This window comes from Erinaceus europaeus, chromosome 9 (genome assembly GCF_950295315.1).
Source record: "Erinaceus europaeus chromosome 9, mEriEur2.1, whole genome shotgun sequence".
In the NCBI taxonomy this organism is placed as follows: Eukaryota; Metazoa; Chordata; class Mammalia; order Eulipotyphla; family Erinaceidae; genus Erinaceus; species Erinaceus europaeus.
The window spans coordinates 43,494,720-43,511,319 of NC_080170.1; the positions used below are offsets into that span (position 1 = coordinate 43,494,720).

The window sequence follows — 16,600 nt, forward strand, 5'->3', positions numbered from 1 at the left end:
CTTTCCTTCTGGTTCTATCAAGAAAGAAAAAAAAAAAGTTGAACCGGCTATACTTGTTTCAGTGTCTCTCTTCCCTTTTTTTTTCTTTAAGACCTTTATTAACAGATGCTTGCAGCTTGTTGACTTTTTTTTTTTTTTTGAAAAAATCAAGTTGTAAACTTTTATCACAAATTAAAAATGAGGTTCTTAAAAATCTCAACTTGACCAGATATGAAACAATTTAAAAACCTTTAAAGGTGTATTGAGAAAAACCAGGCCTTTTTTTTTTAAAAAAAAACAAAACACGTTTGTCGTTACCAAAAAAAGACATCTTTAGGTAAAAATAATAAAAACCCCATGCTGCATAGATAATGCACACAGTCTGGTTATCTGCTCAACGGGCAAAAAGCAAGCACTTAAGGTCTTCAGCTCCTATCTCTTGTTCATTTCTTATTGCTGGAATTTCTTTTTTTTTTTTTTTTCCTCCTCCTCCACCCCTGGATTGGGAGTTGCTGGAATTTCATATTCATTTCTTCTTGTTGATGACTAAACTGGCTCAGCTCTGGCTTATGGTGGTGAGGGGGATTGAACCTGGGACTTTGGAGCCTCAGGCATGAGCATTTCTGCATAACATTATGCTATCTACCCATGCCCTGTTTCTTTCCCTCTCTATCTCCCCAACCCTCTCATTTTCTCTGTCTATATCCAATAATAATATATAAATAATACATAAAAAAATAAAGGGAAAAAATAGCTGTCAGGAGCAGTGAATGTATCATACAGGCAACCCCATTAACCCTGGTAGCCCAGAGTGGGGGGAAAAAAGATCATAAACAAAACTAATTCTATTAGCTAAGTGAACCTTGCTGAGTCAAAATAAAAATAGCACATAGCATAGTGAGATTTACTCAGGGTTTTAAATTAAACCATGTACCTTCTATATGACCATGAAGCTAGTCTAGTATCTTTCATTCTCTCTTTTTTCAAAATTTTGTTTATTTATGATTGGACAGAGAAATTATGAGGGGAGGGGAAGATAGAGAAGGAGAGAAACAGAGAGACACCTGCAGCCCTACTTCACCACTAGTGAAGCTTTTCCCCTGCAGGTAGGGACCAGGGCTTGAACCTGGGTCCTTGTGCTCTGTAATGTGTGCGCTTAACCAGTTGGTCACCACCTGGCTCCGTATCTTTCATTCTCTAAGCTGAATAAATATAGAAACCAGCTACCTCAAAGAGGATTCTTTTAGGGAGTCGGGCGGTAGTGCAGTGGGTTAAGCAAAGGTCACACAAAGTGCAGGACTGGTGTAAGGATCCCAGTTCAAGCCCCAGGCTCCCCACCTGCAGGAGGGTCGCTTCACAAGCAGTGAAGCAGATCTGCAGGTGTCTTTCTCTACCCATCTTTGTCTTCCCCTCCTCTCTCCATTTCTCTCTGTCCTATCCAACAACAATGACATCAATAACAACAATAATAACTACAATAATAAAACAAGGGCAACAAAAGGAAATTTTTTAAAAATATATTTTCTTTTTTTTATATTTAATTATTTATTCCCTTTTGTTGCCCTTGTTTTATTGTTGTAGTTATTATTGTTGTTGTTGTTGTTGGATAGGACAGAGAGAAATGGAGAGAGGGAGGGGAAGACAGAGAGGAGGAGAGAAAGATAGACACCTGCAGACCTGCTTCACCACCGGTGAAGCAACTCCCCTGCAGGTGGGGAGCCGGGGTTCGAACCGGGATCCTTATGCCGGTCCTTGTGCTTTGCGCCACCTGCGCTTAGCCCGCTGCACTACAGCCCGACTCCCAAGGAAATATTTTTTAAAAAACAGGTTTTTTGTTTTTTTTTTTAACTCTGCTTGTTGTTTTTTTTTTTATATTTAATTTATTTATTCCCTTTTGTTGCCCTTGTTGTTTTATTGTTGTAGTTATTACTGTTGTTGTCGTTGTTGGATAGGACAGAGAGAAATGGAGAGAGGAGGGGAAGACAGAGAGGAGGAGAGAAAGATAGACACCTGCAGACCTGCTTCACCGCCTGTGAAGCGACTCCCCTGCAGGTGGGGAGCCGGGGTTCAAACCGGGATCCTTATGCCGGTCCTTGTGCTTTGCGCCACCTGCGCTTAACCCACTGACTCTGCTTGTTGATTATACTTGTCTATATTTACCTAGGAGTTAAAAAAAATTGTTGGGCTTGAGAGAAAGCATAATAGTTATGCAAAAGATTTTCATAAGCCTAAGACTCCGAGATTCCAGGTTTGAACCTAGCACCATCATAAGCCAGAGCCTAGCGTTGCTCTAGTCTTTTTTTCTGTATCTCTCATTAAAATAAAATACATAAATTTGTTATTGTGTTACAAAATAATTTAGAAAGAGGGCTAGTGATAGTTCACCCAGTAGATTGCACACTTTATATATAAATCAAGAGGACCTAGCTTCTAGCCCCCAGTACCATATAGCAATACCTTGTACAGCATGGCACCAATGGAGGCAGTGCTATGGTATATTTCCTCTCTGTCTCTTTGTTTGTTTTGGATAAAGGCAGAATTTGAGAAGGGAAGGAGGAAATAGAGAGGAAGAGAGAAAGAGATTACAAAATTACAAGGTAACAGGGGTATAGCTCCTCACCATTCCTACCTCCAGAGTTCTGGATCCCCAACCCTGGAGATCTGTTCTGATCCCTATTACTCCATGTCCACACCTCCCAAAAGTCCATTTTTTTTCTATTTTTTTATTTTTTTGCTTCTATGGTTATCGCTGGGGCTTAGTGCCCACATTAGGAATCTGCTGCTCCTGGTGGCCATTTTTCTCCATTTTGTTGTTGTTGGGTAGGACAGATAGAAACCGAGGCGAAGGGAAGATAGAGGGGGGAGAGAAAGACACCTGCATATCTGCTTTACTGCCTGTGAAGAGACACAGACCCCCGCACCTGCAGGTGGGGAGCTGGGGCTTGAACCCAGATCTATGTCAGTCCTTGTGCTTTGCACCATGTGTGCTTAACCCACTGTGCTACCGCCTGGTCTCCCAAGATTTAAAAAAAAATTTTTTTTAAATATTTATTTAATTTATTTTTTCCCTTTTGTTGCCCTTGTTGTTTTTTTATTATTGTAGTTACTATTGTTGTCGTTGTTGGATAGGACAGAGAGAAATGGAGAGAGGGAGGGGAAGACAGAGAGGAGGAGAGAAAGATAGACACCTGCAGACCTGCTTCACCGCCTGTGAAGAGACTCCCCTGCAGGTGGGGAGCCGGCGTTCGAACCGGGATCCTTATGCCGTCTTTGTGCTTTGCGCCACCTGCGCTTAGCCCGCTGCACTACAGCCCAACTCCCCCAAGATTTTTTATTTATTTATGAGAAAGTTGAAAGAATGAGAGCATCATTCTGGCAGATGTGATGCCAGGGACTAAGCTTACAGGTTGCTTTTCTTTTTAATTTTATTACTATTATTATTATTATTATTATTAATGGATAGAGAGAGAAATTGAGAGGGGATGGGAGATAGAGGAGAAGAGAGAAAGACACCTGCAGTTCTGCTTCACCACTTGTGAAGATTTCCCTCTGCAGGTGGGAACTAGGGGCTTGAACCTGGGTCCTTGTGTACTGTAGAGCATGTGTTCGACCAGGTGTGCCACCACCTTGCTCCCCAGGTTGCTTTTCAATGGGTTAAAATATTTCAACAGCTTCATTATGGATATTCCTAAGTCCAACTTACCTTCATTGCATGACCATGAAGACTACAGACTGTGTACTCTTTGTTGTCATTGCCCATGATTCATGTTAAGGTGTTGATTGTTTTTCCACAATGACGTTTTATACTATCAGTGCAAGTGTTTTCATGATGAAGAAAGGCAGGTCAATGTTAGTGTTAGGAGATTAACTTTATCTTATAGATTCCCTTGAAAGGATCTCTGAGTGCTCCTTTGGCTGTATTTTGAAAACTGTTGCTCAAAGAGGTTCATAGTAAAGGTGTCAATGTGTTGTTATTGCTGTCATATTAAGTATCATATTGATTACATGATGTGTTATATGAGAAAGTTCTTATACAACCAGTCCTTATAAACTAAAAAAGCACCAGATAAAAGTAATCATGAGGGAGTTGGGCGGTGGCACAGCGGGTTAAGCGCAGGTGGCACAAAGCACAAGGACCAGTGAGAGGATCCTGGTTCAATCCCCTGGCTCCCCACCAGCAGGGGAGTCACTTCACAGGTGGTGAAGCAGGTCTGCAGGTGTCTATCTTTCTCTACCCCTCTCTGTCTCCCCCTCCTCTCTCCATTTCTCTCTGTCCTATCCAACAATGAAGACATCAATAACAACAATAATAACTACAACAATAAAAACAAGGGCAAAAACAAAGGGAAAATGAATAAATAATTTTTTTTAAAAAAAAAAGTAATAATTGCCAGAAAAACTTGAAAACTGGGAAGGGGGATTGTTTTTGTTTTTTTTGCCACCAGGGTTATTCATAGTGAATAGCTAGCATTGTGAATCCATGGCTCCTTGCGGCCATTTAATTTATTATATATATATATATATAAATAAATAAATATACATATATATATATATTTTTTTTTACCAGGTACTGCTCAGCTCTGGTTTATGGTGGTATGGGGGATTGAACCTGAGACTTAATAACCATTATGCTATCTACCCCCACTCCTGGCAGCCATTTTTTTCCTTTATTTTTAAAAAATTTTTACTAGTCAGGACAGAAAGAAATTGGGAGGGAAGGGGAGATAGAAAGGGAAAGGGAAAGAGAAGAAAGACACCTGCAGACCTGCTTCACTGTTCATGAAGCATCCTCCCTGCAGGTAGAGAGCAAGGGCTCAAACCCAAATCCCTGCGCATGGTAACAAGTGTACTTAACCAAGTGTGCTACACCTGTCCCTCCAAAACTAGCTTTTATGCGGGTGGGAGGTAATAGCAAACTGGGTTAAGTGCACATGGTGTGAAACACAAGGACCGATATAAGGATCCCAGTTTGAGCCCCCGGCTCCCCACATGCTTGAAGGTTGCTTCATAAGCAGTAAAGCAGGTCTGCAGGTGTCTTATCTTTCTCTCCCCCTCTCTGTCTTCCCTCTCCTCTCTCGATTTCTCTCTGTCCTATCTAACAGTAGCAAGGGCAACAAAAGGGGAAACATGGCCTCCAGAAGCAGTGGATTCATAGTGCAGGCACCAAGCCCCACCAATAACCCTGGAGGCAAAAAAAAACACCACAAAACAAAAACTAGCTTTATCCATGTTAACTTGAATACCAAAAAAGATAAGATTTCTATGCAATTAAAAGAATAGCTAACTTTGGTAATACAGAGATTATGTTAATTTATAGTGTATCCTTTATTTCTTTATATACTTTGAAAACATTTTACTTTGAGTAATCATGTAAACTCTGAGTTTCTTTTTTTTCCCTTTCGTTGTCCTTGTTGTAGCCTTGTTATGGTTATTATTGTTATTGTTGATGTCCTTCATTGCTGAATAGGACAGAGAGAAATGGAGGGGGTGGAAGACTGAGACGGGGGGAGAGAGACACCTGCAGACCTGCTTCACCGCCTGTGAAGCAACTCCCCTTGCAGGTGGGGAGCCGGGGGCTCAAACTGGGATCCCCAAGCCGGTCCCTGCACTTTGTGCCACATGTGCTTAACCCGCTGAGCTACTGCTGGACTCCTGATTTTTTTTTTTTTTTTTTAAACCAGAGCACTACTCAGCTCTGGCTTAAGGTGGTGTGGGGGATTGAACCTGGACTTTGGAGCCTCAGGAATAAGAGTCTTTTCACATAACCATTATGCTATCTACCCCCACCCATTAAGACACCTTTTTAATAGTCCTTATCTCCAATGCAAATAAAGACAACAATGAGATATCACTTCACTCCTATAAGAATGTCATACATAAAAAAGGTAAAAACAGCAAATGCTGGAGAGGTTTTGGGGTCAAAGGAACCCTCTTGCACTGCTGGTGGGAATGTAAATTGGTCCAACCTCTGTGGAGAACTCTCAGAGGGCTAGAAAGGGATCTACCCTATGATCCTGTAATTCCTCTCCTGGGGATATGTCCTAAGGAACCCAACACACCTATCCAAAAAGATCTGTGTATACATATGTTCCTGGCAGCACAATTTGTAATAGCCCAAACCTGGAAGCAACCCAAGTGTCCAACAACAGATGAGTGGCTGAGCAAGTTGTGGTATATATACACAATGGAACACTACTTGGCTATAAAAAATGGTGACTTCACCGTTTTCAGCCGATCTTGGATGGACCTTGAAAAATTCATGTTAAGTGAAATAAGTCAGAAACAGAAGGATGAATATGGGATGATCTCACTCTCAGGCAGAAGTTGAAAAACAAGATCAGCAAAGAAAACAGAAGTAGAACCTGAACTGGAATTGGTGTATTGCACCAAAGTAAGACTCTGGGGTGGGTGGATGGGGGGAATACAGATCCAAGAAGGATGACAAAGGATCTAGTGGGGGTTGTATTGTTATATGGAAAACTGGGAAATGTTATGCATATACAAACTATTGTATTTACTGTCAAATGTAAAACACTAATACCCCAATAAAGAAATTAAAAAATATATTCCTTATCTCCCAAATTTGAGTATAATGATTTTGTTTTCCAAATTATGTCTGATTTACTTGTGCCATTTTGTACATTTAAAAAAATAAGTTAGCGTGGTCCAGGAGGTGGCGCAGTCATAAAGCTTTGGACTTTCAAGCAGGAGGTCCTGAGTTCGATCCCCGGCAGCACATGTGCCAGAGTGGTATCTGGTTCTTTCTCTCTCCTCCTATCTTTCTCATTAATAAATAAATGAAATAAAAAAAAATAAGTTAGCACCTGATTTTGGTGCATAATTGATTTTGCCAACTTTATCATTATTTGTATTATTTCAGATAAAAGGTAGAAAGAGGGAGACATACATATTATAGTATTACTTTGCCATCTGTGGAGCTTCCCCGGTGCTATAATACTTCTTTGTGGTATTGGAACTTGACCTTAGGGCTTGGTGCATTGTAAGGAGTGTGCCCTATGAGTGTGCTATTTCCTAGCCTTTCTAAGAGTTGTTATCATTTATTGGGACCAGGAAATGACTCCCCCTTTTTACTATAAACAAGGACCCAGATTTGAGCCTCTGGCACCCACAATGGGAACACTGTGCACAGCACCAAGGAGAACTCATGAGAGTGATGTGATGTCTCCCCTTCTCCCTCAGTCTCTCTTGATCTCTTTCTTTCTATATAAAATTGAAAGGGGGGGAGGTCCTCTGGAATCTTGTAGGTCAGGTCTTGACAGTGATATATATATGAATCTAGAATTTTAAGATTCTAAGAAAACCAAAACAGTTGATAGTGAGAAAGCTGTTACAAATGCAAAGATAAAATTCTACAGTTGCACAGTAATGTACATATATACACACACACACACACACACACACACACACAAATTTATGTTTGAGAAATTCTTAACCACCTGTGGTAAATTTTTTCCCCCTTTTGTTGCCCTTGTTTTTTTTATTGTTATTGATGTCGTCTTTGTTAGATAGGACAGAGAGAAGTAGAAAGAGGAAGGGAAGATAAAGAGGGGGCGAGAAAGATAGACACCTGCATACCTGCTTCTACCTATGAAGTGACTCCCCTGCAGGTGGGGAGCCAGGGTTCCGAACCGGGACCTTTATGTCGGTCCTTGCGCTTGGCACCATGTGCGCTTAACCGCTGTACTACCACCCATCTCCCGGTAATTTTTTTTTTTTTAAGAAAGTGAATTGTCAACTCCGTTCCTGAAATCCCTCCTTTTATATCCCATCCAAGAACTAACTGGGCCTAATGAAATCCTTTTATCTAATGTTTACAAAGATTAATATTTTGATTTAAAAGTCACTTGTTCTTGATCTAAAAAGAAATGTGTATTACTTATTTTTCTTTCTTTTTTCCCACATGAGCTGAAGGGACAGAACAGTCCAAAGATGCATCTTTCCTCAAGAGGAGTTGGTTGTGGCTAGTTGTTCTGTTCATTTTTGTCACCTGCAGTATATGGTTCATTCAAACTCCTGAGGCAGAAACCACTGCCGCTATTGAAAAATTCCAAATCCGGATGAAACAGCTTATGGAAAGGTACCAAGGTCAAGATGAGAAGCTATGGAAGAGGAGCCTCACATTGCTGGAAAAACATCTTAGAAGCTCCCGGCCACCACCTCAGCCTGCTATCCTGCTCCTCACTGCTGCCCGAGATGCTGAAGAAGTACTCAGGTGTCTAAGTGAGCAGATTGCTGATGCCTATTCTTCTATCCATAGCAACCACGCCATCCGAATTAATGGGACAAGCAAAGCCTCTCAAGACAGTGACACTGTCAAACATGAAGTTGATCAAGAACTGAACAACGGATTCACAAATGGCCACAAGGCAGCTGTGGTACACCGCATCGAGTCACTGCCTGCCAGCTCGACCTTGATCTTCTACAAGTACTGTGACCATGAAAGTGCAGCCTTCAAGGATGTGGCATTAGTCTTAACTGTCTTGTTGGAGGAAGAGACACTTGGCACCAGTCCAGACCTAAAAGAAATTGAAGAAAAAGTGAGGGATTTCCTCAAAGTCAAGTTCACCAAGTCTGACACACCTAACTCCTACAATCAGATGGACTCAGACAAATTGAGTGGACTCTGGAGTAGGATTTCTCACTTAGTTCTGCCTGTACAACCTGAAAATGCCCTGAAAAAGGGTATCTGCTTATAAGTAGTGATGGGAGAGAAAAATCATGTCTCAAGTTCTTAAAATTTTTTCAGACTTTCTAACCAGAGAGGATTCAGAGCTTTTTTTTTTCTTTTTGAAAGAACTGATTTCTTATGAAAAGAATTTAAGTTCTGATGTAAACATGGAACATCTAAATCAAGCTGGTTATCTGTTACTTGAGAGAATCATTTCTCTGTGTCCCCTGAGTGCTGTATTAATGGTATCTGAGGACTTTTTATCCAACCTCATAGAGGGTCTGTGGAGATTCTAGTTTAATCACTATGGTATAATTTGTGGAAGAGATTATAGTGTCCTTCCTCTGAATCTTCCCAAATTTTTAGCCTTTTTTTTTTTTTTTAATAGTTTGTTATTAGTAAGGCATCTCCCTAAGTACAGGCATAGGTTTTCTCATTTTGTTCTCTTTTGAATCATTTAGCTGTAAGTTCCTTAGTCAGCTTCTGCTTTAGGAGCAAACATAATGAAAGGGCTCTCTTTGTTTTCAGAGGGTAGGAGAAAGAGGCCAAGGAAAAGAGAGAAGTTGTAGAATAGGGAAGCAAAGTAAGTGCCTGGGGGAATCTCCAAGATGAAATGTTACAATAAGCCACCAAGATTTAGGTTAGTCAGAGTTACAAGAACTTCATTCTCAGTGAATTCTGATGAGATTTGTTTTACATATGGCCTTCTTTTCCTTTCAGAAATTCTTAGTTGTCCCTCTTGGGGAGCATACTTTTGAGACATGTGTATCACACAGTTTAATGTATTTGTCCATTTGACTCTTAAGAGTAAATTCAGAGCAGTTTATTTGAACATATCCTGAAGATTTTGTTTTGAATTAAGAAGTGTATTTTCAGGGTGGATAAATCATTTGTTAGCTAGCTCTTCTGAGCTATTGAAGAAAAATGTAATTTCTTCTTACCTATCCACCTGTTGCAGTCTTAAGTCCTTTAATGATACTCTTATAACATAGAGACTTACTATGCACATAATAAATTTATTTGAGTGCCTCAAGCCAAAAAGAAAGTGAATTTTACCATATATGAAGAATGTTAAGATGTATAAGTATACATTACTGTGCAACTGTAGAATTTTATCTTTGCATCTGTAACTCAGCTTTCTCACTATCAACTGTTTTGGTTTTCTTAGAATCTTAAAATTCTAGATTCATGTTGCTTTTTTAACTGTCAGCATATCTTTTAAGTGAAATACTGTTTTTAGAGTACTAAAGCTAGTTATAAGCTTCATCATTTACCTTTGGAAGATCCCAACAGCGGAAGTAGCAAGTGGACTTCAGTTTCTAGGAGAAAATGCTAGAAACTGAAACTAGCAGTTTCTTTCCATGAGATCTAACAGTATTCATAAATTTATGCCCCTTACTGTCATTTTTTTACCCTGACGGTCAGAGTCAGATTATCTGATTTACAGAGGAATCTGAAACAAGAGCTTTTGAAAAGGCTTATTTTATACATGTGTAATTATATGGAGAAACAAAAGATTTACTAAGTGTTTCACTTACCAAAATAATTTTAAAGTAATTGATGTTATATACATCTTTCAGTAAAAATAATTTATAGTTGCAGATGTCCAGAATCACCTTTAAAATATTTTAGTAATTTAAATAAATATTGATTTGTACTCTGTGTTGCAATCTTAATGATTTTTCTTGTAATTAACAGACTTCTCATTATATTTGAATGATTTTAATGACTTTTGCTAAGAGAAACAAAGGCCCTAGAATCAGAGCTATTCAAAAATACATTTGTTTTTTTTAATTTTTAAAAAATATTTATTTTTCCTTTTGTTGCCCTTGTTTTTCATTGTTGTTGTAGTTATTATTATTGTTGTTATTGATGTCATTGTTGTTGGATAGGACAGAGAGAAATGGAGAGAGGAGGGGAAGACAGAGAGGAGGAGAGAAAGACACCTGCAGACCTGCTTCACCTCTGTGAAGTGACTCCTCTGCAGGTGGGGAGCCTGGGGCTCAAACCAGGATTCTTATACCAGTCCTTGTGCTTTGTGCCATGTGCATTTAAACCCACTGCACTACCACCTGACTCCCTCAAATGTACATTTATTAAAATGCCACCATTAGGGCAGGGGTAGATAGCATAATGGTTATGCAAACAAACTGTCATGCCTGAAGCATCAAAGTCCCAGGTTCAATCCCCTGTACCACCATAAACCAGAGCTGATCAGTGTTCTGGTAAAAAATATATAAATAAATAAATAAAATAAAAAATAAAACAAAATTTAAAAAAGAAATGCCACCAGTATGATTTTCTTTAGTTTTACTTATTGTGGGGCTGAGAGGTATGTGAGAAAGAACCAGTTATCACTCTGGCAAATTTGATACTGGGGATTGAACTTGGGACCTCATACTTGAGAGTCCCACACATTATCCACAGTGCCACCTCCTGGGACACTCACCATGATTTTCTATTTCATATTTCTAATTATTGCATAAAATTAAAAATTCATGTCAGTCTTAAAGGATTTATTTGGTGGGGCTGGACAGTGATGTACCTAGTAGAAGGTTAACAGAGCACAAGGACCCAGGTTCAAGCCCCATCCCCACCTGTGGAGGTAACACTTTATGATGGATGAACCAGTGCTACAGATGTGTCTTTCCCCTTCTTCATCTCCCCAACCCCTCTGTTTCCCTTTTGCTATCAAAAAAAAAATTTTTTTTTTAAATATTTATTTGGTTTTTCTTTTCCACACGACTGTTGAATAGGAACAGGAATCAAGAGGGGAGGAAGAGTGGGGTTATATAGTATAGGTTATGAAAGAGACTCATGCTTCATTCCCCCCACCTCCCACCCCACCATAAACCAGAGCTGATTAGTACTCTGGAAGGAAAAAAAAAAAAAAAAGGAAGGCACCTGTGGCACTGCTTGACTTAAGCATTGTAATACCCGTGTTCCACCAGGTGCACCACTGTACATCTACCTGTTTGGTATTCCTAATTGGCTAAAATACTCTAGCAGTGTTTCTTTTTTCTTTATCTTTCTTTCTCTTTTTTTTTAAATCTCCAGTTTCTTTCTTTTCCTCTTTGTTCCTTTCACCCTTCCTTCCTTTATTTCTTTCTCTTTTTTTTTAAAATCTCCAGTCACTAGGGCTAGGTGTCAGCACTATGAATCCACCACTCCTGGTGGCCATTTTTTCTTTCTTACCACCCCCCTCCATTTTATTCAATAGGACAGAGAGAAATTGAGAGGGGAAGGAGAGATAAGAGAGAGTGGAAGAAAGACACTTACAGACCCTGCTTCACTGCTTGTGAAGTATCCCCAATGCAGGTGAGGAGCAAGGGCTCAAACTCGAGTCATTGTGCATGATATATGCACTTAACTGGGTATGGCACTCCCCAGCCCCCTTTCTCAATTTTTAAAAAAATTTATTTGTGGGGGTCGGGCGGTGGTGCAGTGGGTTGGGCACATGTGGCGCAAAGCGCAGGGACCGGCATAAGGATCCCAGTTTGAGCCCCCAGCTCCCTACCTGCAGGGGAGTCACTTCACAGGCAGTGGAGCAGGTCTGCAGGTGTCTTATCTTTCTCTCCCCCTCTCTGTCTTCCCCTCCTCTCTCCATTTTCTCTCTGTCCTATCCAACAACGAACGACATCAATAATGGCAATAATAATAACCACAACAAGGCTACAACAAGGGCAACAAAAGGGGGGGGGGGAAATAGCTTCCAGGAGGGGTGGATTCATGGTGCAGGCACCAAGCCCAGCAATAACCCTGGAGGAAAAAAAAAAATTTGCTAGAGGACTGCTCAGCTCTGGCTTATGGTGGAGCTGGGGATATAACCTAGGAGCCTCAGGCACAAAAGTTGTTTGCATAACAATTATGCTATCTCCTCAATATAAAATTTCATCTCTCAAGTTAAAAAAAAATGTTTTGGGAGTCGGGCGGTGCGCAGTGGGTTAAGTGCACATGATGCAAAGTAAGGATCCTGGTTCCAGCCTCCAGCTCCCCACCTGCAGGATAGTTGCTTCACAAGTGGTGAAAGCAGCTCTGCAGGTGTCTTTCTCTCCCTATCTCACTTCCCCTCCTCTCATTTCTCTCTGTCCTATCCAACAATGACAACAACAATAAAACAATAGCAACAGAAGGGAATATATTTTTAAATGTCTTAATTATTGTATAGAGACCACCAGAAATCTAGAGAGAAGAGGGAGAGATGTCGGGCTGAGCTTCACTGACAGGAGACAGACGACCTGGGACTCATGGCTGGGCTGTAGGCAGTATCTCTTTATCCATGCAGGACGCAGCACAATCTAAACCGAGCTAAACTAACTAAACTAAAAACACAATCCTATATATACTCGCCAAGTAGGGCGGAAACAAGATGTGACGTAGAGAGGGTGGAGCGAAAAGTGACTGGTGCAAATCAGGGTGTACTACAAGAGGGGGCAGAGCAAAAAGACATGATGAACCAATGGGGATTAAACCAATGCCATGCAGGCATGCTGGTGCTTAGTTATGTAAGTAGAATAGTGTTAAGCAGGGGGGATTAAACCAAATGAAACAGAAGGGGTTTTTAGAAGCAGAATTAGAAGTATACCAACAGAGAGGGACACCTGTTATATTACTTAACAAAACTTTCCTTCTGCAGGTGGGGACTGGGGGCTTGAACCCAGGTCCTTGTGCATTGTTACGTGAGCTCAATTGGATGGACCACCACTCAGCCACCCCCATTCCTCAATTTTTTTTCTCACTTTTCTAAACAGCCTTTAAGACTTTTTTTTTAATGCCTACTCAAATTTAATTTTTCAATTTGATAGGACAGAGAATTGAGAGAGTGTAGGGGACACTTGTAGTACTTTACCTCTTGTGAAGCTTCCCCTCTGCAGGTGGGTACTAAGGGCTTGAACCCCTGTCTTTGCACATGGTAACCTGTGCTGTCAGTTGGATGAACCACCTCCTGGCCTACCCACCCTCACATTTTAATAACACATATATGTAGTATGTTGTGTTGTATTATGTTTTTGTAATTAATACATAAGACTATTTCCCCCAAGAATCAATTTTTGCCACTTACTGAGAATGCATACTCAGGGAAATCTGTATTATAGATTACTGCTGCTTAGAACATTCTATTTTCAGTTTATGATATTGTAATCCCGGGGGCCAAGCCTTAGCACACTGGGTTAAGTGCAAGAGCACAATAACCCGTGCATGGATCCCAGTTGAACCCCGGCTCCCCACCTGCTGGGGGATCACTTCACAAGCAGTGAACTAGGTCTGTAGGTGTCTTTCTCCTTGTCTATCTCTCCCTCCTCTCAATTTCTCTCTGTTCTATCCAATAAAATTGAAAAAATGGCCTCCAGGTGCAGTGGATTTATAGTGCTGGCATAGCCCCAGCGATAAACCTGGAGGATATATATATATTATAATCCCTTTGGAAGGGAAAATTTAATGCCATCAGCTTGAAAATAACTAGAGGATCTAGGAGTGGGGGTAGCACAGCAGGCTAAGCGTATGTGTTGCGAAGCATAAGGACCGGCATAAGGATCCCAGTTCGAGTCTCCAGCTCCCTACCTGCAGGGGAGTCGCTTCACAGCTGGTGAAGCAGGTCTGCAAGTGTCTTGTCTTTCTCTCCCCCTCCCTGTCTTCCCTTCCTCTCTCCATTTCTCTCTGTCCTATCTAACTACGACGACAACAATAATAACTACAACAACAATAAAAAAACAAGGGCAACAAAAGGGAAAATAAATATTAAAAAAAACTAAAGGTTCTAGAAGTTGGACACATAGTAACGCTTTGTGACAACACTGGCCCAGGGAAAACCACAGTATACTACCAATCTTACAAATTAATGGAAAGTTCATTATGCTTTCCTTCTTTACTTTTCTGAACTTCCAACCCTCAAAGACAAAAAGTGGAAGTATGCTTTGCTGTTTATTCCACAAAGAGAAATATAACTTTAATAGGGATTTTCATCATTAGTTCATGCCATTAGTTAATTCCTAAACCACAGACACAAAACTCAGGTTCTCTGTCATCTTAACTCTTTACATAGTTGATAATGTAAAATTTTGCTTATTAGCTGTACAAAGATAATGGATTATTCTGTTATGCTACTACCCTACCTGAGGTAAGAGTAAAGTCTTACTAGTAGTTTCAAAGGTTTTCTTCTTTTAAAAAATATTTTATTATTGGATAGAGACAAATTAAAAGGGGAGGGGGGAGGTAGAAAGGGAAAGAGACAGACACCTGCTATCCTGCTTCACCACTCATGAAACTTTTCCTCTGCAGGTGAGGTTCAGGGACTTGAACCTGGGTCCTTGCACACTATAATGTGTGCACTTAACCAGATGCACCACCACCTGGCCCCCAAAGGTTTGCCTCTTTGAAATACTTTTATTACCTTTAGATAAGCAAATTGACAGACACAGAGGGAATAAAGTACTTTCATCTTTGGAAAATACTGCCAACTTTTTTTTTTTTTTTTAAGATTTTATTAGTGAGAAAACAGGAGAGAAAGAAACATATCATTCTGGTACATGTGCTGCCAGGGATCAAACTCAGGACCTCATGCTTGAGGGTCCAGTGCTTTATCCACTGTGCAATCTCCCACACCACTCTTGCCAAATTTCTACCTCTGAATTTGCCTCCTCTTTTTGAGTCAACAGCTCTGTTTTTGTATCTTGCCTTAGCTGGTTATTCCCAAAGTAGCCTTTGACCTTTAACAGTTTTCTGAGAAGATCACTATGTATTAGCTGGTTGAACTGTAGGTTAAGCTCAGATCCAGTGCTTAGCCAAATTTTGCCCTCAAATCCTATTATCTTTGTCCTTTAGAAATATCAGGTTGGGACAAGGCAGTGACGCACAGGGTTAAGCACACCATATTACTATGTACCAAGCTCAAGGACCCACGCAAGAATCCTGGTTCCAGCCCCCAGGTCCCCCACCTGTGTGTGTGTGGGGGGGGGGGCGCTGCACAAGCGGTGAAACAGATCTGCAAGGTGTCTATCCTTCTCTCCCTCTCTATCTCTTCCTCCCCTCTCAATTTCTCTCTGTCCTAGCCAATAAAATGGGGAAAAATGGCTTCCAGGAGCAGTAGCCCCCAGGTCCATTCATAAAATGTATTTTACTTTCTTTTCTTTTTTCCTCTGGAGAAGGAAGGGGGTGAGAAGGAGAGGGAGAGAGACACCTGCAGCCCTACTTCACTAGCTTTCCCCCTGAAATTGGGGACCAAGGGCTTGAACCTGGGTCCTTGAGCATAGTAACATGGGTTCAACCAGGTGTGCCACCATCTGTCCCCCCCCCCTTTTATTTCCATCAGGGTTATCACTGGGGCTTGGTGCCACAGAACAAATCCACTGCTCCCTGTGGCCATTTTCTCTAACCCTACGCCCTGCTGTTTTTTCTTTTTATTTGGCAGCACAGAGGGAAATTTAGAGCTAAGGGGAGATAGAAAGGGAGAGAGACACAAAATGCAAGGACCCATGTAAGGATCCCAGCTCGGCTCAAGCCCCGGCTCCCCACCTGCAAGGGGGTCGCTGCACAAGTGGTGAAGCAGGTCTGCAGGTGTCTATCTTTCTCTCCCCCTCTCTGTCTTCTCATCCTCTCTTGATTTCTCTCTGTCCTATCCAACAACAATGACAGCAATAACAAGGGCAACAAAAGGGAAAAAATAGCTTCCAGGAGTAGTGGGTTCATAGCAGGCACTGAGCCCCAGCAATAACCCTGGAGGGAAAAAAGGGGGAGGGAGAGAGACACCTGCAGACTTGCTCCATCGCTCATGAAGTGTTCCTTCTGCAGGTGAGAGCCAGGGTTCAACTCTGAGTTTTCATAGCTGGTTATGTGTGTGTTTAACCAGGTGTGTGACCACCCAGCCCCATATCTTTTACTTTCCATCTAGGTCAAAGCTAAACTGAATCTATGACATTAAATAAATTAAAACCC

The 16,600-nt window shown here is 41.0% G+C and overlaps 1 protein-coding gene across 3 annotated transcripts in view; it reads left to right on the top strand.

The window, feature by feature from the left end:
• Positions 1-10,334, top strand: part of TOR1AIP1 (torsin 1A interacting protein 1) — a 44,028-nt gene extending 33,694 nt beyond the window's left edge. For 2 of the 3 annotated variants that reach the window (XM_016189472.2, XM_016189474.2), the window contains one exon: positions 7,906-10,334. In XM_016189472.2, coding sequence (XP_016044958.1) covers positions 7,906-8,696 — 791 coding nt within the window. In that variant the 3' untranslated portion in view covers positions 8,697-10,334. The remainder of the gene's footprint in view (positions 1-7,905) is intronic. The other variant, XM_016189473.2, reaches the window with a different exon arrangement.
• Positions 10,335-16,600: the final 6,266 nt, after the last annotated feature.